Source organism: Corvus brachyrhynchos, unplaced genomic scaffold, assembly GCF_000691975.1.
Source record: "Corvus brachyrhynchos isolate BGI_N302 unplaced genomic scaffold, ASM69197v1 scaffold142, whole genome shotgun sequence".
In the NCBI taxonomy this organism is placed as follows: Eukaryota; Metazoa; Chordata; class Aves; order Passeriformes; family Corvidae; genus Corvus; species Corvus brachyrhynchos.
The window spans coordinates 10,850,186-10,877,354 of record NW_008237226.1 but is presented as its reverse complement, the minus strand read 5'-3'; the positions used below and the strand labels follow the sequence as shown (position 1 = coordinate 10,877,354).

Below are 27,169 nucleotides of genomic sequence, written 5' to 3'. Positions count from 1 at the left end.
GAACCTGATCTGTTCTTTCAAATTCTATTAAATATCATTCAGAGAAGTGAATGATTAATTCAATCTGAATCTAATCAATATTTTAATATTCCTACTGACAATTGTTCTATTTTTCCATCAACATAAATTTCTGTATTATTTTTCATTTTTTTATTAAGAGATATTGGTAAACTGAGAGCACCATCCGAGTACTAATGAATATTCACTTCCTATATATTTTTTTACCTCACAGACTTGCCTGGTCACCGATTCCCTATCCAGAGATGCTTTAAACCAATTGACATCCTAGAATGAAAACTGAAATTCAGGTGTTTCTTATATAAGCCTTAACATTATCCATACACTTCCCATACTTTAGAGCACACTACCATTTGCCCCATTATTTTACCCTTTACTTCTCCAATACAGAGAATTTTACCATTGAAAACAAATTGCCAAAATGCTATGAATACATAACTTAAGAACACAAATAGGGTTCCTGCACTGATCAAATAAAATCTTGGCCCCAGTGAAGACAGTGCTAGTTCAGCTTCAGTAGAGGCAGACCTTATTCATCATAGATGGCAAAAATAACTTCTAAAGACAGACGGCTTTGTTCATGTACTCTTCACATTCTGATTTCTGAGATTTTCTTGAACATGGACTTCTGCTAGGGGCTTTGCATTTAGATTAGTTATATCAAAATCCTTTTTTTCTGCAAGTGGCTGGGTCAAAGCTATACACAATATAGATATACACAATAATATCAAGATTTTAAGTTTTTTATTGTAGTAGTGGTCTTCTGGTATCCAATTGCACTAATTTTAACTGGGGGTTTTGGACTTTGGTCTCCCTTTATTGAGCAGAATGAAGATCTGCAATGGTGATCAAAGGGCATATGAGGAAACAAGCTGTCATTTGGACAGAAGTATATTAAAGCTGACAATGGTAAAGCCAGTCTTCCCTAAGACAAGCTGAGTTCAGGTTACTTCACATTCATTATTAATTCTGGGACAAGGGTTTTTGCCTACTTTTGGAAGAGATGTCAACATTTGCAGAATGTTTTCAGAAGGTCAGCGTACTAGATCCCACAGGTATAAATGTCAGACTTCAGTGGAGACATATACCATTTCCCACATCAAAAGCCAGGCATCTGACAGCTGACCAGAAATAATCCATAGGGGATCTCCTCTTTGCTCGTAAGGACAGAGGCACACCTTTTGGCAAGGATTTGCTTCTTTTCAAAATGTAAATGATCCAGGGGAATCCTTTACCTCTGACCTATGTTAGATTTTGCTTGTTATCACCCTCACTGGACCACTGGCTTGCTCATGAAGTATATTTTTTCCTCAAAGAAAATATTTGTGGGGGTTTTTTAATACAAGATAAATACAAGAGCAGTGGGGTGGGGAAAAACTGGTTCTCTTCCTGTTTTTATTGTTACACCTATAAGTCAGCCAAAGAAATCTGAACAAAACCAGTTTTCAGGGAGTGCTGACACATGCCCTATCATCTTAACTCAGGGCAAACATTCAAATTGTGGGTTCAGTTGAAGACTAAAGGCTTAAGTACTGAAGTCCTAATCATAAGGAATAAAATGTCAAGAGAAAGAGAAAAAAAAAAAAGAAGATATTGATTTGCTCTAAGCTCTTGATCAACCAGCATTTCACAGTCTTGACAGCTTAAAATGGTTCTGATCTTTATTACCAAAACTTTTAGGATCCTTGAGTATTCCTTATTAAATGAAACCTCTGCATTTTCCATGAATGAAAAGGCATTCTCTGCACCTCTGTGCAGATTTCATTATACAGCCTATGAACAGAAGAGTAAAGGAGAGAACAACAGAAAAAAACCAAGTTCATGTGTTTACTTGATACATGCCTCATCTTATCCTAAGAAATAAAATACTAGGTTGCTTTCCTACCTGGTCTAGAATATCTACTGTTTAAAGTTTCAAATAACTATTAATCTGCTTTGCAGAGTTTGATTGTAAAGCTGTGCAAATTATGTAATGAAAAAGTAACTTCAACTGTGAACAGAGGTAAGTTTTAAGACCAATCAAAGTATATTCTACCATGCTAGCAGAGTTCAAAAACCTTATGTAGTCACAGGTGTTCAATCTGAAATTTAGCTAAAAAGTTAAAGACTATAGCTTTAAATTCACTATTTAAAAGCTACTCCACCATTTGATCTTTTGTGATCTTTTTAAAACTCTCTTGCATATTGGCTACCCTTTAATTTCAGTTTTTAAAAATCAAGTTCCATAAATACATAAGGAAGCCCCCTGGCTTTCTGTGTCCTTGCAGAGGACAGGTACATGGTTAGAGCTCTGGCATTTTTCAGTACTTTTCCTCAAAATGGTTCTTCTGAGAATGGAGAAGAACCTAGATGCTGCAAACGGTAAGGTCTGAGAAATCACACGCATCCTCAGAAAACCCACTGCTTCTCTGGCTGCAACATGATCTCATTCCTCCTCAGCTATTTGCTGCTCTGAGGAGTTACTGTGCTCCTGAAGAAGGCTGGCTGCTCTGGGCATAGGAGTAAAGGAGATTGAGAAGCTCTTGGGGCAAAAGTAGGTTATGGGAGTTCAAGGCAGACAGAGGCCCTAGGATAGACTTAAATTTCCACTATCTGCATGTGTGTATAGCCTATACTGCACAGAATAAAAGCTAGGTTCACCAGTTTTGTCTCTTCATCAAAAAGAACCATGTGAGAATGAAGGTGTATTTCAAGTATGAGAGTGAATTATTCTCATTAACATGTATTTTTGTTGCAGTTCTACTGAAAAAAAAAGTTACTGAAATAAGCATTATCACAAACCAATCTTTTTACTTCCTAATCCCATCTAGAAATATATGGTTATGTGCCTCAAGTTTAATTTTCACACTGGGGACAAATGTTCATATATGCTACAGCACTTACCACCAAATGCTATGGTAGAATTTACATCAATAAGCATACTACCTAACAAAAACATGTCAGTGGGGTTCTTTGCTTTGTGAGGAATGCATGAACTGATGGGTTTGTAGTACAAAGAGTCAGTACTTTACCAGTTAAATACTCTTTTCAGACAATTGAGGGAAGGTGAAATATTTTCAAAACCTGAGGCTACAAGATATACATATGCCATCTTGATTAAACATATGGAATGCATACTCAAAGAAAAGCCAACTGGAGTCCTAGTTGAGTAATCAAAACACCCAAGCTGAGAGGGGTTAACATGCAAGGATCAGCTCTGAACTTTGAAGTTTTCTGGTCTTCATTTTTCCTAATTAAGACAAGATTTAATAACCAAACCACTGTACAAACTATGTACTTAAACTCTAGGTTTGTTTCTAATTTTGTTGGGAATTCTTAGTAGATTCCAAAGAATCAGTAACCCCTGGGAAATTCACCCAGTAAGTAAGGTGGATTGATTTTTTTTTCCTTAGGTACAAGAGCTGAACGTCCACTTTTCATCTTTTCTTCTTTGACATTGCCTCATATATATAGTTATTAAGTAACGCTAAAACAAAAGAAGACAACTAAGGATGCATAACTAATACCTTTGTAATACCAGTGGAGCTTCAGCAAACAACTTTTGGAAAGTTGTGTATAAGTGCAGAAAAATGTTCTCCAAATAAAAACATGTAATTACTTGCATATCTTAATTTCAGACTGGGTAACAACTGGATTTTGTTGTAGAAATATTGTTTCCTGACAAATCTATTTAGATTCTGCTGCTCTTTGTTTATTAATGCACGGTCCCTTTTCTTCCTCCCCCTGCGCTTGCTCAGGATAAGGTGTTACTGTACAGGGAACCTTGTACTACACAACTCAGTCCTGTGTCAGATATCAGCAACAGCACATTTTTCTCTTTCTCTTTATATGGTCGTTTTATATTACCATATAGGTAACAAACTTTCATGTTACTCACAGAGAAATGTCAGTTTGATAAACACTGATTAAAAATTTCTGCAAATGTTTAGTAAATATCTTACATAAATCTGATAAATTTAATCAGCTGATTTGAGTTCAAATGAGTTATCTATTTATGCAACATTCCAGTCCACAATGAGAAAGGTTTTAACACAATTCAAAAGTAGCAAGTGGAGTGATTACTGCAGCTCAGAAGTACACATGCCAATTTTTAAGGCATTATTTACCATTCAACGGGAAACCACCTGCCAGGTAAAATTGTGGGCTACTTTGAACTCTATTTTGTTGAATTTTAGCCTATTTCAGAACCTTGAAATTAAGATCCATACAAATGTTTATATGAACTATATATAAACAAAAAAGATACTCCTGCAAGAACCTCTCTACTGTCCATGATGACATGTCACCAATAACTAAACTTCCTTCTTAGTTATCCACCTTTAAATTTATTGGAAATTCTTTACTTTGGGAACTCACCTTATTCATGTGGATCTGCTGCTGGTATTGTTTCTGCTTCTCCAAAAATTGCTGATGTTGCTGCTGGATGACCAGCTGAGCCAAAGTACTCTGAGGAAGAGGAGCTGACTGGGTTCGGTTCAGTGGCCTGTGACGAGGCACTTTGTGGGCAGCTCTTATGCCAGGTGAAACTCTCTCCTTTGCTGCTAAAGGAGACTGTGGATGAAGAGGAACCACTCCTGCAAAACAGGGACATTTCACTCCCCTGTGAAAAACAACAGACTAATAGTTTTAACAGGAAAGAAAGCTTTCAGTAAGAAGAGGGGTGTATATTGCAGAACTCTGCATCTGCACTGATGCACTGGGACGTGTACCACGTGCCTCACCATGCTGGGAAGTTCGGCTGCTGCAAAAGAATGTGATGAAGTAATCATTTTCTCTTTTCTGTAATCATTGAATTCTTTCAGGCTAACAGACTGGAACAGAATCACTAAAAGGGAAAACAATGATATTGTCCTTTTTTCTTCCACCCTTCCACTTTTCCCAACAGTTAGGATGTATGGTATCTGTATTACCGCACACTAAACACAAATGTCATTAAAAACATCTTAAATTAGTACTGTTGGAGCTTTGATCATTACCAGTCACAAGAAGTTTTTGCTGTCTCATTTGTTCTTTCAGTAACAGATGCTGCAAGAGAGCTTGGTGGCTGCTGTTTGGCTTTCCCTCCAAAGCAATGTGAGGATGAGTTGACGATGGAGGAATGTTTCCTCCGTACTGTCCAGCCAAGGCCACTCCTTGTCTAAGTGATGGGGTCTCCCCCTTCTGCTTTTCTTTGAATGACGATGAAGCCTGTCAAAGAACAACAGCATTGGTAACTGCTTTTCAGAGAAGTGGACATTTATACCTCTACTTAACTGGATGGTCTGATGTCAATCTATTACAAACACATACAGAAGAAAAGGTTAACATCCCTATCCTACACTTTGTGAGATGAAAAGGAAGAACATGCCAGTTAAATGTAATGCTGTGAGAAACTGAGTAATGAAACCAGTTGAAAAAAAATCAGTAATAAAAGCCAAAGCATTAAGGAACTACTAGTTAGAACATTATTAATGAAAGGACGGGACCTATCCTTAAAATTCCTAAAGACCTTTCCACAGCCTCCTGCACAGGAAACTAGAGTATCAGAGGAAATAGTTTGCGTTGAGTTTGGAATAGGCAAGGCTTGGTTTTTCACATAACTTTCCATCACACAGCAAGCCAATCAGCAACACAAAATAGTTACCTGTAGTAGTGGGAAGCTATTACTTTTCCTGGAGCACTCCCTGACTCCCTGAAGGACAGCACAAATGTAAGTTTTACCCTTTGCAAAGCAAACTTGCACAGTTAAACTCTCATCTACAGAAACATCAAGAGCTGTTGTATGTGTGTGGCATTTTGAAGTGCCTTATAAATTGCACTGTTATTGATTTAAAGCTTTTGGAAGTTTTGGCCCTTCATCATTGCAAATGTACTTTATATTGCTTTGCTCTTAGGCTATTAAAAAAAAGAAACCTTGAAATGGCAGTTCAAGCAGAATAACAATTTTTACAGCAAGAATAATAACCTAATAGAAATATGCATGTTGAGGCTTGCAGATTAACACTTATGGTATGTCATGGTAAAAACAGTATCTTTGATAATCTGAATTCCATAAATTCTAAACCAAGGTTTTCACCAATATTTTTTTGGTGTACGCTTACTTCACGCTGCTATCACCCTCCCCTGGAAAACAACCACCAAAGTAAGCTTTGCATTCACTTTGCAACTGCTTATTCTAGTAACAGAAATAAACGTTACTTGCATAAATCAATCCCTTTGTTTTTTCTAGTGCCAAAAGTAATATTTGGTGCTAGTTGGCCACATCAAAAGCTTACAAGTTTTGAGTGAGCAAATGAAACATATTTTCATTTCTTTTTAATGTTATAAATTTACTTTGAAGCTAGTTGAAGCTAGTCATATTTTTGTGAAATAGCTAAGAAATTTTTTATGATATCCTCTGAGAATGTAAGCACTACTTTTCATGATGTTCAATTTTTCCATCCTTTAAAAACAATAATTTGCTAAGGCTTCTAGAGAACTGATTTCAAGCTTACATAATTTTCTTTGCGAAGTTCTGTCCCTGATGTTAAAATGTTAGATTGTAGCAACATGTTATTGCTAAGAACAGTAAATGTATTGAAAAAGCCGTAAAATAACATGGAACTTTGACTCAAAACTACATTTGTATTTTTACTTTCGTTGTTCTTGTAAAGGAGGTAAGTTTTGACCAGTAGCAAAGTTTTCAGGTACTTTACTGAGCTACAGGAATATGACATTCTTCTCCTACGATCCTCCAGCCCAGTTTAGGTCACTAATGGAATCTCATAAAAAGCAGCAGGTGCTGTAATTTATCAGGTAGAAATGATCATATAATTAAATTTTTATACTAAATAATCTCCTCATACTTTCAAATGAAATAATCTCCTCATATACTTCCTTCCACAACTGAAATCTGTTATCTGGCATAAATGCAATGCATGTGGCCCGTACTTAGCTAAGATCTACACTGGCACTTGCTTATTTGAGATCAAGAATGAATATTGCTTTCAAGTTGTGCCCTTAAATATCCAGATGTTGCCCAATGCATAGAGAGGTCTGGTTCCCACTTTGAATTGCTTATGTTCCAAAATGCTAAAAATAAAGAGAATAATCAGAAAGTAGGTTTTCTGGAAGCGTACGTATGCAGGAAGGCTTGAGACTGGTCACTTACACTGATTTGAGGTTGTATTGCTGGAAGTCCCAAGGTAATGTTGGGCAGAGAAGGGGATGTGTACAGACTCAACAAGTTCACTGATTCGTCCTGTATCAAAAGGCGTTGCTGGGAAACCAGGTGCTGGAATAAAGGGTAGAAACAACAGAAGTAAATCTCCAACCTTTTTATCTTGGTTATTTTATCCTCATATCCCGATACGCTGAGAGCCAGTTATGTACCACTCATTGGTTTGCATCCCATTGGAGTTCCAGATACGGAAAATTACTGTCCCTGTAAAAAAACTGTTGATAGTTCTTTTCTTAAGAAAACAACTGATATGTGTCTGCAATTATTCTTTGGTTAGTAAATCAAAGTTCCATGCAAAGCTGAAATCTTGAGGATTCCTAGACCATCTTAGGAACTTCTCATCAGTTCAGCATCAGTTCTTATCAACTGGACTTCCACTCCAAGAAACTCACTGGGAATTTACCCAGTGAATTAAGGATTATATCCAGCTGAATCACAAATATGGATGTATTAAACCTTTATTCCAGTTATCATAACTTTTGCTGTAAGGTATGAAATGTGTTTTTTAACTAGTCCATGTCTTTTGTTAGCCAAATTATGATATGGGGATGTTTGAGGCACACTATTTACTTCCATTAAGGCAGAAATTTTGTGTAGAAAGTAAGGCATATTGACACATCTGCCATTTAAAATAATAGACTGTCTCTCTCTCTCTGTCTGCATATATACAAAAGTAGCATCCTGTCATTCCCTGATGATGGGATACCCCTCAGAGCTTTCCTAATCCATTCAAGTTAAAATCCTTAACACTTCTTTTGAAGACTTGTGATATAATTTTCAAGGACATGGAACTGCTGATATATTTTTAATTACTTTAAAATAAAACCAGACATTCTACAAAGATCGCCCTTTTTCTTTCCATAGATTAATTGGTAAGAAACATAAAAAGATTACCACATCAGGAATCTTTTTGAAGCCTTTGCCTTTCAGTTTGAACAGTGATATTTTTCAACATGTGGTCTAGTATAGTTGCTTGAATTATATTTTCTGTTTAACTCTTGCTTCCCTCCCAGAACTTTGACACAATAAGAGCTACAAAGGTCTTATTAGACTTAGGAACTCTGGCATGATATGGTCCCCAAGGGAACAACATCCTTGAAAAAGAATACCCTGTGTAACAGTATGACACAGTGACTGCTTTCTTCCCAAACAAAAAGCATATGGGACTCCAATAATAGACCACCTCCAAGAGGGATACTGCACACTCGGGCTTTGACTAAAGTAAATATAATAACTTGTCAAGCATGTTGTGGGGAGCTGTAGATTTTCCCCCGGACAAACCTGGAATATCAATTAACTCTGTAAAATACTTCGTGTTAATACAATGCAACTTCAGACCATCAATGAAAAGTGGTTAAGCACAAAAACACAGGATGTTATTCCAAAACATAACCTTCCTCATACAGTTTGTTTGGAGATATGACCTATCACTGAGACAATAACAGTAGAAGTCTATCCCTGTAATTTTCTTTTGGTACCTAGGGAATGTCAACAGATAGTATAGGAAACAAAGAAGCTCCACTTGCATATTACATTAAGTCCTGGCTAAAAGTGTCTTGCCTTGGTAACATCCACCTTTGACCATGAATAAATCCAAGTATGTCAAGACTATGGAGATATTATGGAGGGAATCTACAAACATTTAAGTGAAAATGGACACTCTAATGTGACTCCTAGAATATGATCAAATTTGTAGCAACTGCTGCATTGATACAAAGCCACTTGAAAGATTTATGTTTAATATTTGGGTTTTGGTATGCCACTATTACCTTCTAAGATTTGAATTAATAAAAGTAACAGTGGCAGGGTGAATAGCTCTCCCACATGAAGGTCAGGCATGACTGTTTCATCAGGCAGAAGCAATGATGTTATTTATCACAGGAGTTTAATGTTGAAAACAGGAGTTTATTAATAAAAGCATCGTAATTTATTTTTTAATACTGCTAATAACCTGTCATTTTCACTTTGGTAAGTGATTCATTTTTCAAAATATTTTAAGGTAATATCATCCTAAGCATCAGCTTAACCTCATCTCCCAAAATAAAAGTAGTCCGCTACTGCATAGATTAGGGTCCTCTGTGTATCACAGAACCCCAGAATGAGTAAGGTTGGAAGGGACCACTGGATGTCATCTAGTCCAACCACCCTGCTCAAGCAGGGTCCCCCAGAGGCAGAAATACATGATCCCAGCTGCAGCTTTTCTTTTTACACGGTCAACAATACCTTGCCATGGTGGCACAGGCAGGAGTTGCCAACAGACTCATTTGGCAGCACAACGGCTAAACCATGTCCTCGGCCTACATGCAAACATGGTGGTTTGGACTGGCACCGAAATTACCCCAAAGAGCATCTTGACCTACTTGCTCCTCTACGTACCTACTCCTTGGGTCTACAGATCCTGCTTACTGATGCTTAAAATAGCCTGTCAACAGAGTTATCCTCTTTCTCAAAATAGAGTACAAGAACTCAGTGTAACAGTGCACGATGATCAACAAGTAACCACGAGTGACCGCGCTTTAGTTCCACTGTGGGACTTGCTGAGAAGCAGGAGCACCTATGTGTGCATGTTTATATGCACATTTATAGATTACGAGGGAAAGACAAAATGGCTTGACTTTAATATTCCTCACTTGTGGAGCTACAGTAATTGTCACAGCTTTCAATATGCACACTTACATTTATATTTCTTGAGGCTTTTGGGATGATTTAAAAAAAAAAAAAATTAATTTAGACTCTCTTCACGTACACTTGACACAAACCTCATCAGCTGGCCAGAAACCTACACATTTTTCCAATAGCCCCTTACAAAGATCACCTCAAGGAGCTGAGGATTAAAAGCACGGGGCTGTGGGATTGCACAAAACAAGTATGTGCTTATCTGGCATGTATGTAATTTATGTCTCCTGTATAATCAAGTGATATTCTAGGAAATACTGCTTTCCAAAGCACAAATAGAAGAAAGAAATTGATCTGAAGCCCAGTTACACCAACTGGAAACTTTCCATTGCCTTCAATGGCTTTTGACCAGAGCGTGAATGCCTAAAATTAATCTTTTCACATGACTAAAGCAGGTTGTCCCTCTGAACTCAAGGGACATGCTGTGCAGGGGCTCAATCCTGCTTGCATTTCTCAGGCAAGCAAGATTGAGCCCCAGCACAGCAGGTGACCTGAAAGTGTATGGCATGCTACAGGAGACAAATAGCTACTGCGGTGAACCTTGATGATACTGGAGACAACTGCGCCTAATAAAAACAGGATTTTATTTATAAGGTGCAATTAAAATCCTGAGTTCAACTTTCAAGTTTCATATAATGAGATCGGTGTTTTAACAAATGGTAGTGAAAGTACCATTAAGGGAACTGTGATAGTAAAAGATTATCTGCAAAGCTGCAGCATATGCAGTGCATCTTTGTTCATTCAAAAAATTGTAAACGTCTACCCACCAGACTGTCTGCTCCAGAGAGTAAACCACTTAAAAGTCTCACTATTCCAATAAATGTGGTAAAAATACTTTAAAAATCTGTTTCATTACTGATAATGCTCTAATTCTGTCCATGCACTGGAGTGTAATCATTTACGGTACTGACTCATGTTTTACTGGTAAATGACTCTGTCATAGCAACCTGTTTTTCCCCAGCAAAAAGTGTTTTATTTGCTGCCATGAAAACCGCAGCTATCCACCCACTCAGATATGAGCACAACACTTACTGCAAATGTCACAACAACAATTATGAAACAACAGCGATGTGAGTCATGCGGGATTACAGAAAAACAAGGGATATTTTTGGGTGATTTTGGAACACTCATCCTATTATTAGAAACTACTGTCCTTTGCATATCTGATGAAAAATTGATTAGCTGTATAGCCTTTGAGAGCTGGCTAACACTAAACTAGGAAAGAGATATGTAGGAGTTTGGCTGCTGTTAAACGACCAAAGAAAATCCCACTGAAATAAGAATCACTGAAGCTGAGATTTATGGAAAAATGTTTGAACCCACAAGACCACAGTACTAAAAGTCAAGTAACTAGAGAGGTAAAGAAATCCCCAACTGGATCCAGAAATGGAAGTCTGTAGTTTCAGCTTCTTAGCACATTTCACTGAGTGGAGTGACTGACGCCAGCATGAAGAGCTCAACTTCTAAAGGAACTTTTTAGGCTCATTTGAGCATCTTTGATTGTACGTTGGGGTTATAATTTTTGGTGTCTGGCACAGAAGTGGCAAATAATATGCAATGCAATGTTCTATTAGCAAGCAGAATAGAACTCTGCTGGTTCTTGCTACAACCTTTCCAAATCTCCGGAGACCACCAGCCTGACCAGGCTGTATGTATTTCTGATGGTGCAAGTGTCCAGAAACTGTAACATGCAAAGTAACAAGTACCATGTATCAGTCTGAGACATTATTGCCCTTCCATTTTGTAGTATTCTCAAATCAATAAAAGATCCAATTGGATAAGACTTCTTGTTTAATACAGCATGTAATAACAGCCACATATTACCAACTTCTATCTAAAACATGCCCAGTAGTAAAATACACAACTTAATTCCACTGAACTAGGATCTGATCTAATCCTAATGATGGATCTTACTCTGCATCATTTAAGTTTCTTTGCAATCACATATGGGGGGCTATGAGACAAGACCACATGTTAGCCATCAATGCAATTTTTTTTTCTTTTTGGTTACAGGCCAGAGAGAGGCTACTAATCAGTGTGCAGAGGTCACCCACCTGCCCCCTGGATCATAGTTCACACACACAATTAATTCATTATGGGGAAAAGTCACTGCTGGAGGTTGAACTGCCCATTCCAGGGTTTTTTTTAGGTGAATGTCCTGCCACTGACCTGGAGAAATAGCTCCATTAACTAAAACTCTGTTAAATCACCTTTTCTTATGCAGTTTTTCTAACATAAATAGCATAAACCAACAATTAATAGAAAACCTTGCCACCGAAGCAGGAACTGCGGTAAGTATTGGCACTGGATACAGAACACTGTGGAATTTGAGTCTTTCTTAGTCGAATTCGTTTACTGTCCCTTTACAATACTGCCATGGAAAGCATGACTTGGGCATGTCATCTGTGCTAAATGAGGTTGATCACAACTGATTTACCATCTGCATTCCTGTTGTTATAGGCACGTATGTATGAAACAGAATAAGGAGTAGTTAAGATTCCTTCCGTTTACAATCTCACTTTACAAAACAAGTATTCAAGAATTCTGGAATGACATTTACGGTGGTTAAGTACTGCCTTGATAAGGAAACTGAGGTACAGCAAAATAAAAGGGAGATGTGACAAGGATTTAGTCACCTAACTCCAATACTGTGATTAAAGAAATCTACTTCAGCACTCATCTGAACCTGGGACCACCCTAACTCGTAAGTGTTAGGATCACCAATGCCTAAACCACTGTTTTGTACCCAGGAGTTCTTCATCAGCATTCAGCACTGAGCACCTCTTCAGGTCATCCCAGAAAGTAATATTTTTTCACAGCTCCCTCCCACTCTTCCAGTAGCATTACTGCTGCTTTTCCCCGATCTTTTGTTACCAAAGAGTCTTCTAAACATGCATCTCAAACATAAAGATATATCTCATACATGACGTACTTTGATGTCAGCCTGTAGTGTCCTGGTATCCCAATTACTCTGCTTGTGAACATGATCAAATCTCCTCTTCAGTCTAGAAACCTGAGCAATTATCTAAACAATAATGAGTCTTACCTCAGCTTGAATGTTAGGTGGCAAAACTGAGGTTTCATTTTCTGTTGTACTGCTAGTCGGACCATTGCTTGGGGAACTGGGACCTGATCCAGGGGAGCTGCTACTGACTGAGGATTCTGAAAAACAGATTAAACATACATGAATTTCACCCTGGAAAGGTACACATGATCTTGATTAATTATATAAACTTTATAGCATAGGGCTTTTTTGCTATTGAAAATATCTCTTGGTTACACTATTTACTTACATTAAAGACTCGACTCATCCTCCATTTCTTTGGTTTTCTTTTTACAACTAACAAGGAAAGATACTGTTGGTCTTTCCCCTTCTGGTCTGTCTGTGTCACGTAAGAAGAATTTAGTATTTATTTTTCCCACAAAGATGGTTATGCTACTCAGTATCAGGCAGAAACACTGACACAGAGCTTGTAATGAGTAAAGAAAAGGAACTCTTTCCATTTTAATTGCCTAGAGTCCTTCTTCTGTAAGAGATCAAAATGACAGAGATAGCAGGCCTGCAGAGGTCATGATAATGTTGTCAATTCATGAAGCCTACTGCCATCCTTTCTGTCTAGGAAGGAGATGACCCCATTGTGGACCAATCATTACATACACACTTACTAATGACAAAATACACACTTTCACTTCATCTTTGGCACAAATACAAAGGAATATTTACAATGTGCAAAGACATTTAAATAGGATTTGAAAGGCTGCATGCTATCTTGATTTAAAATGTCCCAAGTTCTGTCTAAGACAAAGGGGGAGAGGATGACTTCATTGTATGTTGTTGTATTGAGTTATTCTAATTCTAAACTGATATAAATCATAAACAAAAATTATATATATAAATGATATATAAATTATATTTATGTAATGGAAACAGTTGAGAAGGTTAAAGATGGAAGAGTAACCCACTAGTGGAAGTAACCCACTTTCATGGGATAGCTTTCAAATTAAAGCACTCAAGAAGTTAAATTAATTAATATTTAAATGTGGCAGCAAATATTCTATAGTTACTTCTTTGCTTATTCACTCTTTATGCCTTAGTTCATGCAAAAATACATTTTCACCTTGACTGACATTACAGGAGGCTTCCTAGCTTTTACTTGGATCTTTTACTCTTTAATTTATTGAAGTGACTCCATATCCAGCTGTACTAACTGATCTTGTAGAAGTTCTTGCATTGTATTTTCAATAGGTATCACAGAAGTGGCGACACACAAACTTAATGTTTTTTTCTCATTTTTTAAAAATTAAAATAGCAGTTTTTGCATAAATAGGCATTTAAATAAAGGGCTATTTTCAGTTAAAAGAATAAAAAGCAAGGGGAAAAAGACTTCAGGCAACAATGTTTAATCAGGGTTATGAAAGGTCCAAAATGTCATATAGCCAATATTAATAATTGTAACAGCAATCTGAAAGGCTCCAAGTTATTGTCAGATCTAGGAGAAGAAGACATCTAGTTTCACGTTTCTGCTCTTTCAATAGCATCCAGAAAAAAACCCTCCAGTGATAAATATTTCACTTTATTCCTTACTTGTAAGTGTGCAAACTGTAAAGAAATCAGCTAAAACTAAGGAAGTGGATATCAAGAACCTCATAGAGGCTTCAGTAAATGGAATTAATAAATTAGCTGTAGAAAAACTATAATCTGGAAATAATTTATAAGGAAACTATTTAGGAGATTTCATGCTTACATTCACATCTATGTTCCAGTTTCGCACGTGACATACTGTGTAAAGTTGTCACAAGAATTGCATTTACAGGGACACTGATGTGAGTTTGTTCAAGCTGTTTTTTAATTCTATCTTGGTGTGACACAATTCTGATATATCAAGTGAATTCAGATATGTCTGAATAAAGATATGGCCTGATCATTTCAAAAAGCCATGAAGCTACTAAATATCAATGCAAAGTCAAGGCAAGAATCATAAGGATAAGGCCAAATACTGCAAATGCTCATTTTGTTTAGCAAACAGTTTCAATTCTGAAGTACTACCACTATTCTGTGAGCTGTGGCAACTGATACAGAATTTCCCCATTCTTAATTACCTGTCACCTCAAAAAGACGTTTCTTGAATGAACCGACATTTCCATCCTTCCTCCTGAGTAAAGGACTGCTTCTCCTTTCTGTCACCTTTTGTTTTAATCTTGAACGTACCTTCAAATTTGGCTCTGAAGCTGGAAACGAAGAGAAGAAAATATGTGACTACAAATCCAATTTCTGGCTTGTTTCAGACACCACTGACCCTGTAGGACCTCATCTGATCCAAGGAGGGCTTGGAGGCAGAGATTTTGCTGCCCAACCTTCCCAGCCATCCTGTCGCTCCTCATACAAGTTCATTTTAGATTGGAAGCTAGGAAAGAGAGGAAGAGAGCTGAAGAACTTCAGATCCCAGTATTTTTCTCATTCCGTTGCAACTTTGAATTTACCCATTAATTATTGTTACTACCATAAGTATTCATAATAGATGAATGCAAATTTAATTTACATTATTTTTATCTCTCTTGTAGGTGAAAACTTGGAAAACACATCTTGGAACTTGGAATGTTATAACTGGATTAAGGTCTAATTGCAGAAACAGAGAGAAGCCTCCACTGGTGCCTTTTGATTTCTCTGAGAAATATAAATTACGACAAGCCTTGCTGGCAGAACATTTCTTGGTCAGCGATTTTAGGCCCAGAATTTTAGTGTTTTCTGAGTAACACACCAAACAACTGGATTTATGACAGTGTCCTAAGAACATTTACAGAGAAAAATATATGCTCTGAAAACGAAGAAGTAGGGTTGATTCTGAGAAAACCTAGGATTATATTTAATGCACCTTGGGCAAGTTCCACCCTTGTTTCAGGGTCTTTTCATATGAAGGCCAACTCTGCTGTGCTTTTTTATTCTGTAGTATTTTTAGCATGATAAAATGTTTCATGTAGTCATTTATCTGTTCGTCAAGTAAACCCTGAATCAAACAGACTGCTAAGAGCTAGTGAAAGATAATTATGGAATAGAACTTGTTTATATTTCCCTTCCTGGAACTGAGGATTGGCTAAGCAATATCTCAAAACAGAGAGAGCTAGAAACTGGGATCAGTTCTCTCTCCTATGCACGGACTTAAACCCAGCCTCAAAGAAGGAGCAAGAGTTAGCAGAAAAACAAAATAAATTACATCTTCACTCAATTCAGAATTACACCTTTTGTCACTTTGGGACAGGAACTCAATCCTACACTTCTAATTCTAGTCCCTGCCCATCATGTGACATTGCACATCTTTTTTCCTCCTGTCCCACCTGTTCCCTCAGGGACGGGGAGGCTAGAAATGGTCATTGGAGAGCAAAGGGGCTGCACCCCACTACAGAGCTGCTGTGACCAGCAGTACCTGCTGTCACACGCTGGCCTTTGTCACATACTGCATCGCACGTGGCAAGCGCTGCCCTCTGGAGGCCCTCTGCCTTGAGTACATTTCAGACCAAGACACACAGGCTAGCACAACAATGGAAGTCTTTAATAATAAACATATTAACTAGAAATTTCCTTTTTATCACCTACTACCACTGTTAAGATGAATGGTTCAAACAATAAAGTACAGATTACTTGTTTGCTATCTAAGATACCATTTGCAATGAAACTGAAAATATAAAATATAATAATGGGCTATGGTTACACTACATGCTATCACCACATATCTTACCAGGTGTGATGACATTTAAAAGAAAAGGTGTTCACTCCTTTTGCACTTACATATATTTCCATTTCTACTATTCTGTACCCTCAAGAATCAGGAGAATATGTCTGTACATATTCTGTTTCTGCATCCATGACATGTGAATGTGACACAAATCCTCTGCAATTCTCCACTTCTGTGTGAATATTTCATACTCAGTCACAGTAATTTCCTTTCTATTTTTACCAAATTCTCATCATATTCAGCATTGGAATCCATCATATAAGCACAGAAAACAGACTTTAAAGTCAATGTATGAATTTATGAGCCATCCAAGAAGATGCATTTAATATTAAAAGGCATGGAGAAGAGTAGTTTTAAATTATAAAATAAACCTCACAATACAAATCAAAGCCAATGTTTGAAGAATGTTTGCTTCAAATACTGGTTTTTCTGAATGTTCTCCCTGGACACGGCCAGCTCCTAACATGGTACTTACTAGGACACAATGACTAGCAAAAAAAACTCTAGTTTCAGTGGACAAATTATACAAATCTAAGCACTTTGAGGATATCTGTTCCAATGAAAAAAATGAAGAACTGGACACTGGTTTCTTGATTCCCAGCAGTGGCTGAGGCATTGGCTTGGTGCGTGACTGTAGAGGTCACCGAACCATCCTGCTCCACCAAAGCTGGGGCAGAATTACTGTTCACTGAAAGAGGTATGGATCACAACAGCAATCCTATGTCCTTCAGTGCACTCCTACATGAGGGCAGTAATAACACATCTGTAATTGTCAACTCTCTTCTGACAGTTAAAAAGGCAAAATTAAGTATTTTAAGCTTCAAATATGGAGCTGTGGATTGCAATTATAAATGTATATATATATGTAGACACTGACTGCCTCAAAGCACATAAGTAAGATCATTTAGAACCTATTTTAGAAACTGAAATGTGAATGTTAGCAAAAAGTGAAAATAAATTTTTCCAACCTTTTTTTTTAAATTAAATTGTTCCCCTAGTATTTGCAAGACACTTGGAAAGTCTTAGTGGCAAATGGTCCAGAATTATTATAATTAATCTGCTTTATGTTTCAAATGAGTATTTGGCTCAATGCTTTAACTAGTGGCTCTTAGAAGTGGTTCTACAGAGGGGTAATGTTCAAAATAACTGTTTTGCATTAGCCACCCTTTAAGTATTTCTACTGCACATTATTTTCTCCTTTGCTCAGCTTAATTAATCCATTGCCATGGCTGACTATGTTCATCACACAAAGTCATTCTCCATGGGGAAAGTGTCACATGGGGAGTCAATGCCAAATAACTTTTGAGGCTAAAGATTTACTCCCCAGCTTGCTGCAGAGCAGCTTTCTCAAGCAAATACAAGCCCCTAAGAATTAACTTTTTTTGCTACAGTAATACCACAAAATTATTGAAAAGACCATCAGGGAGTCTATATGGTGATTCAACCATAAACCAAGACACAGACACAGCAAGAAAATTAATGCATGTGGCTAACTTGCTATACACTGAACATCTCACTGTGGTCCAGAACTCAAAACCAAATCAATTCTACCCCATATAGCAGACATCCTGTATCTCACCTTCATGAGGAAAAGAGGCCTCTCTAAAGTGGTGGAGGTGCTGAATGGGGTGGGGTTTGCTGGTTTGCAGCTACAGTGGACTGAATCATCTGACCAAGTAACCCAAATGACACAGACAAGAGAAAAACAAGAGCACATGGCCAGGAATGTGGCCATGAGGATGAGGAACACAGGATGGCAAATTTTCATGGCAGGAGTCTGGTTGGTTGGGCTATGAATCTAAAATATTGCTAAGAAACAGTATACAGCTGATATTGGTTTAGTTGGTCTCTATTAGGCTAACCTCTTTGCTCCACAAATCTTTGCACTTCTATTATATTTAGCATTTTGGAACAAGTCATATCAATTGTCACTTGGAGAAAGTGAACATATATTGTTTCAAAGGCTAGTGTTGCAAAGAAAACAAGAAGACACAGCTATTTTCTCTGAAGGCAATCAAAGCCCATGTCATTCATCTCAACAGAAATCAGCTGATAACCATTCGAGTGATTCACGTGGGAGGATTTCAGGAAAGACTAGTTAAAAATTACTTTGTTTATGTAGCTGTAGCATAATTTGGAATAATGAGATGTTACAGTAGTATGGCTTGTTCATTTTTATTGCTATTACCTGGCTTATTCTCTTTTTAGTGCTGGTAATTATGGACTGGTATTAGTCTTTAAATGATTCAAAGTGGGAAACAGATAAGAAAGATACTACGGGCAATCAAAGTACTGGTTACTTAACATCTTGCCATGACTTGTAATTATCTCTACGGAACTAAGAACTTCTGCTGCAGGAGAAGGACAAAAACAGCGTCTCAATGATCTTTCTCATATTTTATAGTGGCTTCATAGAGGAAGAAAGAATAATGTAACTGTACTCTTAAAATGGAAAATATACAGGCTTCTATGTAAGTACAAATTAATTTGATCACATGAGCCATCACTGATCAGGTGAAAGAAAGCTAGTCTCTCCTAAGAAGCAGGATACTCAGATACAAGCACAAGAGATAGGAAAATTATTAGGTGAAGTCATTATGTCCTATACTCCATTTTGCTTAATATTAGAGATTTGCAGATACTAGCATTAAAGAATATAGCCTGGGGCCAGATTGCTCCCAAATGAGCTGAAGTTTTCTTGACAGGGCTTTGCTTCACTGTTTCTTTTTATTAAACATGCAGAGGTATTTAAGAAGAAGGAATGAAAATCCTTTTTACGCATGGGGAGAAGACATATATATGAAGAGAATGTAAAAGACAACAGTGCATTACTTTCTGATGGTTCCTGGAACACAGTAGTACTTTTGTATCAGAAGAGCGTGTGCCAACTTCAAATCAGCATTTAATGAAGCCAGGCAGGAAATGGGGGATGGGAGAGGGTGCATAGCAAGCAGGTCCTCATCTCGAGGCTAAAGCCATATATAGGAAACCTGAAGAACAGAAAGTGAGCTTTTGTCCAGATTTCGAAAGGCACTAAAGTGAAAGCATTTCCTTTTCCTCACAAGCAGGCTGGCTTAGAAAAGCTGTGGGGCAGTCGAGGTAAATGATGCTAAATTTGGCTAAAAAGATTCCAACACCAGCATGAGCAACACTGGCAAAACTTACTTGGGAAAGAAAAATTGCTCACCATTGCCCAGGCATCAACTGCTATCACTAAGACTATTTTTAAAACAGCAACCTGAACTTCCTGAACATAATTAGGTCACCAGAAAAAATTAAAAAACGAAGACTTCAAGATCTTAAAGTAAATCTTCACAGGTATTCTCCATTTCTTTAGCTATACTTTTTTAAGCTGTGAAGAGTCATATGTGATACTGATTTGAATATATTCTGCGCTGTACTCCATGCAGGAGTTTGGGTTTTTTTCTGGCTCATATCTAACAAGTATCAATAATTGAACACACAGTCAAGATATCTGTTTATTCACACCACACAGGTTGATATACTAGAGACTCATGTACAGACAAGGATTTTGTGCTGTACAACACACAACCATGACAGTCCGTGCCTGAGATAGCTTAAAGTTACAGCACAAAATATGAGGTATGTTACAGACCCTCAGAACTGCAGGAAAAAACATTAAGATGGCACTGGTTAGCACAATGGGGGTATTGCCAGCATACCACTGGTTTATCCTTTGTCAAGTTTTTTTCTAGCACTCTGGAAATCGAAAATTTTCAAGATACTGCATGTGGATAATGAGATGACTTGGAGATTTCTGTTGTGATTTCTCCTGAAGCGGGAAGGGTCAGAACGGGAAAAAAAACACACTGTGAAGAGATCCTCATTTTGTCAGGTTCATCACATAGCTCAACAGGTTCCTGGTCCATGCTGTGGGCTTCCAGTCACCCTGGTAATATACATAAGTAATAAAGCAGCCTGCCTGTCTGTGCTATGCCTGGACCTGGAGACCAAGGAAAAGGTCAAATTCCACATTAATACTGCAACAAAATCAACCAGAACAGACATATCTTAGGCTCCTTAGAAGATGGTCTGAAAGTAGTGGGCTAAGGAGAAACTTCCCAGTTTCCCCTTCAGTTGATGAAGGCAGAATGAAATGCACAAGACACCCTTAAGTACAACAGAAAGGATAAATGTGAAGATAATCTGGGCTTCCTCACCAAAACTATGGATTCAATCAAAGCCTGGCAGAAAGCTGGAGAGGCAGAGAGACACAGATCAGGGACAAAAGCTGTCACCAGCTTCCTCAGCAGCTTTGTGAAGAGTTATGAATGAGTCTGTCCTTCTGAGAGACCTGGTGGTCTCACAGCTTTTACGGCACGTCCCTCACAATCATGTGACTATTCTCTGCTCTGAATGAAGTTTCTGATTGCTGCTCTGCCTTCCTGTAGGCTGCCACAGAGTGTTTCAGCCACCTCCACGTGATTATATAAAGCATAGGCACAATGAGCAGTGCCTCTTTGTCTTCATACACGACTGACTGACATTTGCTTTAGAAGGCCACATCCCAATAGAAGACAATATTGGACAATGTACACATGGACATTCTTCCCACTGGATGATAGACTGGAAGACACCAGCATGCAGTGTAGCTCTGTGGGTTCAATGACTTCTCAGTTCTGATGATTTAAAATGCCACTTCTAAAAGAGTTTTAAATTAGATTCATGGGACTGAAAGCTATTTACACATGCCCTCTAAAGCTCTCCCAAGAACTACATGGACCTGACTGCTGGGTGGTCCCAACAAGGCAGGAGAACCAGATACGGCAGCACAGGATGGAGACACTTTGTTTTTCTGGCTTGCATCACCTAATGGGTTTTCAGGATATACTGAAACTGTTTCCTGTACAACCATTCACTTTGTGGGGAGTGCTGGTCATATGTGAAACCCTTTAGTCCTTTGCTTTATTTTACTTCTGTAAAAGGTAGAATGCTTTATTTTTTCAGACTAAGGTAAATATCCATTCCCTAAATAAAAAAACAGGTTTAGTGAAACACATGGTAAAAGAGCTAATTAGATTAGAGGGGATCTTGCAGCCCTTTTGCTCTCTTCAGGCTAAGGAAACCAATTTAACAAGATTAGCAAATTTTCATTAATTTTCTAAAGCAGGTTCAAAAATGAAATAGCCCCTGAAGCTACTTTAAATATCTAACTTTTCCTTGTTATTCACTGCAGTCTGTATGAAACATAAAATATTTGTTTCATTACCTATGCAAACAAGTATTATCTTTCTAGGCATAATTTATTGAGTTAGATGTAGAAACTATTGTACTGCTTGGATTTAGCCAGAATTGGAGATCTTGAATATCTGAACAATATGATGTATTTCCTGTTGATATATGATCTTCATGTAACCTATAAGGCAAAAGAACAGGTCTCTTGATAGAATTTTAAATAAATTCTAATTTTTAGCAAAGAAAAAGCATCTCCTTGGATTTGCACCACAGGGTTATACAGCAGTTTCAAGGAGGCCATGGTTTTACTGGGCCTTATGAGTCGTCATTATATCTCAAGTCTGCTGAATCCGTAACACATCACGACTGTGTCAGGTCCACCTTAATCTTCTTATGGGTAAAATAATTTCCTTTTCCAATAATAAGTAGGGGATTAAAAAGCAAATACTACTTTACTGTCTTAAACCATAGAATTAAAGAATAAGAATAGTTTAAAATTCATTTTCATCTTCTCTGCACGTCATCAAATTCTGTAATTTTATTACACCTTTATAGCACTTTCTGGAGCCAACTTGCATCTGAGTTCTCAGGAGGTGTAGAGGAGAAAGAAGATGAAACAGGCACTTGAATAGAGGGTATCCCTCATTTGAATGGTAATAATTCAAAAAATAAATTAAGATATGCATGACTGGCAGTCCTTCTGGTTAGGTCTCCACTGGTAGTTCTTACCCTTTCTTCTGACCATCTATACCAGTTGGTTCTAGCTGGGAAGAAGTAATGGGAATATAATATCATACTTTCTGCAAATATAGCAAATCCCCCTCTTCAGCCTAAATCCCCCTCTCAAATCCACTGAATCCCAAGAAAAAATACTCTCTTCAGTGAAGAACTGCCAGAGATAATCCCCTAGCCCCCAAAGTCAAAGCTTTTGCCAGGGTCACCATTTGAATCCTAGATATATGATCCATTTTTTATAGAATAAAATAATATAGTTGTTCCCCAAGCCCCATAAAAGAAGGAATTAGTTCATAGGGTGTTTAAATCCCACAGATTTTAATCTAGGAAAATATCCAGGAGTGATAACTCACTGATGTCAGACAAAATGTACAATCCAGTATTTCATCAACCTTCGGAAATTAATGATGAAACACCAACAGCTTCTCCCCCAGTTTAACAGGGCAACAGCATTATCAGGAAATATGAGCTGGTTAGGTCTAGACTGCTGAATTGTATTCCAGAGTTGTCCAAAAGCAACAGGATGCCAAGAAAACAAAAGCAACCAAAACACAGTATATCTTGCTCTCCTAGAAGATGAGAACCATAGGCCAAGTTCCTCTCAAAAGTAGGAAGGCACTTCAGCTCCACTGAAGACAAATGAAGATAAAATTGGCTCTGAAGTAGTTTGGACATCGAAGGGATGTTTGTTTTCTTGAACTTCTGTAGGCAAGGCCAACTTTGTGAGGTATCTCTTCATGTTAAGCAAAGTGAGAAGAAAAACCCCACGTTTGAAGTTTTAATTGGACATCCATGCTGCACCTTAACAACTATACTGAATTAAAATAAATTTACTTTTAGATAGGTTCTTTATGCTCTGGGATGTAATTCCAGTCCCCTACAACTTAATTAGCTAAATATACAATGTAACCTTCCATCTGGTAGAGTAATTTAACAGGAATAATTGTGCACCACCATAACTCAACGAGACACTGAGGAAAACCATTGAAATGCTATTTCCTTTCCTTTGGAAGAGAATTATGTACAATTTCAGCATGCTTTGCATTTCTAACAGTTAAAGCCAACAGGGAGGTATCACTCTCATTTATATTACTTTCCCATGAGAAAATCAAAAGCAAAGTACAAAGCTTATGCCTTTGCTCATGAATGGCTCTGTAATACTTACTTGGCTTTAGCCACAACATGTTATTTGGCAGCTAAACCCCTTAATTACAGTTGTGGGTTTGAATAGATTTTTCAGTGAAACTATGTTTTGCAGGATTTTGGAGAAGTGCAGTCTTTACTAACCGATATTTTCTATTTTGGATGATCCCATACCGTGTGATTTCCACTTTTCACTTCTCTGTTTCTCTCTTTTTGCCATCTTTTAGATGTTCTGGTTTACTTTTCTAAAAGTTTTCAATCGCCTCTGCTCTAGATACAGTGGAATAAAAATCCTAGTCCTACTGAAATCAAACAGGACAGTTTCTATGACTTCAAAGAGTCTCAAATTTTATATGCAGTATTTTGTAACTTATTTATCCAGAGGGAACAAGCTTTGAAATACCCATTAAAAACATTCCACTTCATTTTCAGTGGACACTATGCTCTTAAAATGCTTTAGATTTTAGGACTGCTCCCTGTTGCTTATTGAAGCTGTTTCTTTAGGTTCAAAAGTCAAAAAGGTGTCTAGTATCTGATTACCTGGTTATCAAAAAGTTATGCAAGCTACTTCTTAATGCTAACTTTTAAAGCATTTTTGAAAACATACACAGTTAGTGTAAGAAAACTTTTATGTAATCACCTAAAGAAGAACTTCATAATTCAATTTTGGTTATACACTGGGCAGTAAAAGAACGAAGATAGTATTTTGATCAAGATTGTATAATTAGTCCAGTTATGAAGAAGGGTCAGTAGGATCATAGAGTGGCAAAACAGAACATGATATATGGACAAGTAGTGGGATTTTTGCTAAAACAGAAATACAGTGAATCTGGAAACTGAGTAAGTTTTTTACCCACGCATAAAAAACTTGCTTTTTGCAATTAAAAGTAAGTGTTAAATAAAATACATTAGAGAAACAACCTTCCACTGATGGGAAGACTATGATGGTCTTCATGAGAATCATTCTGGTGATGACTCCAGTTGAACCCTGGTGCAGGCCCTGGCAGCTTTCATGATACCAAAGCATACCTACGCAAGTTCTTTTCTCTTTGACAGTGTCATTAAGCCTACCCTAGCATTCATTTCTATTTAGTTTTAAGCTATCTCAAAAAAATTCTCCTCTAACTTGAATTCAATCAGAATGACAGGGCATTCCTCCTCAGCCCCATCTTGGGAGGCTGCAGGGCTCTGATGGGCTGGAGACAACAGCAGCCCTGCACAGTAGCTACGACGACATCACATTTCCTTGGAGCTGCTGGCTCCCAGGGCCTGGACACTTGTTTGGCCCATTCATTACATGAATGCAGAAGCTTTGCTTCTGATTCACTCTGCAATTGCAAGTGAAAGCTTCTTCTCTTTCTAAAACCTCCTACTACTAATTACATGCTCTGAAGTTATTAAACTGAATTTGGGAATGCTAAAAATGTTTGGTGACTATTGGGAAGAGGAGTAATCATCAGGATACCTTTTTTCCTTGTCACTGTGATAAGTACTGATTTCTTCTGGGTACATTACCCAGTCCAAATTTGTTGAGATGGTTCACCAACCCAGGAAAACAAGGACTCTGGAGAGGCAGGAATGCTTAGCTTCCCTGGAAAATGGGATAAAATTAGGAGAATCATATGTTTGCCTCACTTCCCTGCTTCAATAAACAAAGTGCCTCTCCCATTTATTGTGCTCACTCATAAATTCAGAGAAAAATAGCACTTCACTGAGCTGGACTTCTTCATTTTGGCAGACGGTAATTGAGGGTTTGAGATACTCTAACCCTCTTTTTTAAATGAAAACCAAAAGAAATCCAGCTTTTCAGTATACTGTTCCTTCACAAAAGAGTGTTTTCCTAGAAAATGCAAACAGAAATAAAATTTGGTGGCACAAAAGGGGAAAGGAGAAAAACCTTCACACACAAAATGTTTTTCTTCTGAGTTTCAACTGCTCCAGTAAACTACTGAGTCACTAACTGCACAAAGAATTGTAAGGAAATATTCTAATTAATTTCTTTTCTTAAAAAATTATGTCTGCTGAGTTCTCATTCAGGAATCTTTCACTCTCATTTACACAAGAGCTACACTGTTATTCTACTGCCTAACCAGGTTAACTTAACATGGTTTTTACAGAGTGATCTTCATGGCTGTGCAGGACAGACTTCTTCCTCTCTTTCATCACAATATTAAACAATCCTTCATCTCCTCTTTTTTCCTGTATGAAATTACACAACTTCTCCTATCCAAGGAAGAACCTCATATTATTTGCTATTAAAAAAAAACCCCATGCTATGTTTCCATTGAGTATGCTTCCAATTTTTGGAAAGTGAGCTACAAACATCTTTTCAAATTGTTATATTGTGAGAGATCTTCAGTTCCCTAAGCACAATGCAACTCGTAAGCTTACAATTCCATCTGCAAAGAAAGATTCAACTGGCACAAAACCAAAATAAATAGAAATACTGATTGACATTCCCGTTCTTCCATGATTGTTTTAAACTCAGGAAAGAAAAAACAGTTCATACTTGATATGATGATGTCCCCAGGAATTTCTTCCAAAGAAAGCCAAAATATGAAACAAAATGCAGAAATTTCACCTACAGCAACAGTTTTGAAAAGTATGCAGCTTTGGCCAGAGAGTGAACTCTTTTTGGAACTTTTGCTGGTTTGTATCAACAGTTGTACACAAAAAATGAAATTTTAAAGATTGAAGAAAATGCAAATGTTAGAGCCATTTGCCAGAATTTCTGCATTTCGACAAGGTAAAAAATAATAGAAAAAAAAATCTTTGAAAAGATCTTCTACCCTACCACCCCATGTTGCTTACTGTGTTTTTGTTAGTTTTAGAGTAACCTCATAAAGAGGATAATATTTTCCTGGACAGATAATCACAGAATAGAGGAGCTCAACAAGCAAAAATTCCCCATATTAAATGATCAGGTTTTCAAAAGTACATGGCTCCCATCAGAGCTCTTAAAACAGTCAGTATGAATTTCAAAAGTGTTCAGTAATAGGGAGGTATTTTCAAACCTCTCTGGGTAATTTAGACGCATTAGTCTCATTGAAAGTTAATGAGCCATGTGCTGCTCAGTCTTTTGGGTGCTTTGCAGAAAACACATGTTATAACTGGTATCCATGGTGCAAGTTTTGGGAATTTTTAAAATTTGATCTTACACTGTTTACACTAAATTCTGCTTGTAGCTACAGATGTGTAGCTTCTCCTTATGGTATATTTATCTATCCAGTGAAGCAATAGGTCCCCTTGCTCTGCTCTTTTCAAAGTCTGTCAACACAGAACATCTGAATGCAGCTGTGCAAAGAGTTGCATATTCTGGCCTCTAGCCCCTAGGACAGTCCCAATCCTCCATGCAGTTAAGCTTTGTGAAGCCCACTGCTGTCAGCTTCTGCTGCATCTTGTACAGAAAGGAACAATCCACATGGCTGAGACTTGTTGAGTAACCACAGTCACTGCACTAGGATGTTAGCTC

At 37.5% G+C, this 27,169-nt stretch overlaps 1 protein-coding gene across 4 annotated transcripts in view; it reads right to left on the bottom strand.

Moving 5' to 3' along the window:
- HDAC9 (histone deacetylase 9) overlaps positions 1-27,169 on the bottom strand; it is a 278,578-nt gene that overhangs the window by 193,786 nt on the left and 57,623 nt on the right. For all 4 annotated transcript variants that reach the window (XM_008629959.2, XM_017729379.1, XM_008629962.2 and 1 more), the window contains exons 6-10: positions 14,993-15,121; positions 12,939-13,054; positions 7,148-7,270; positions 4,995-5,205; positions 4,375-4,592 (exon numbers count right to left, since the gene is read on the bottom strand). In XM_008629959.2, coding sequence (XP_008628181.2) covers positions 4,375-4,592; positions 4,995-5,205; positions 7,148-7,270; positions 12,939-13,054; positions 14,993-15,121 — 797 coding nt within the window. The remainder of the gene's footprint in view (positions 1-4,374; positions 4,593-4,994; positions 5,206-7,147; positions 7,271-12,938; positions 13,055-14,992; positions 15,122-27,169) is intronic.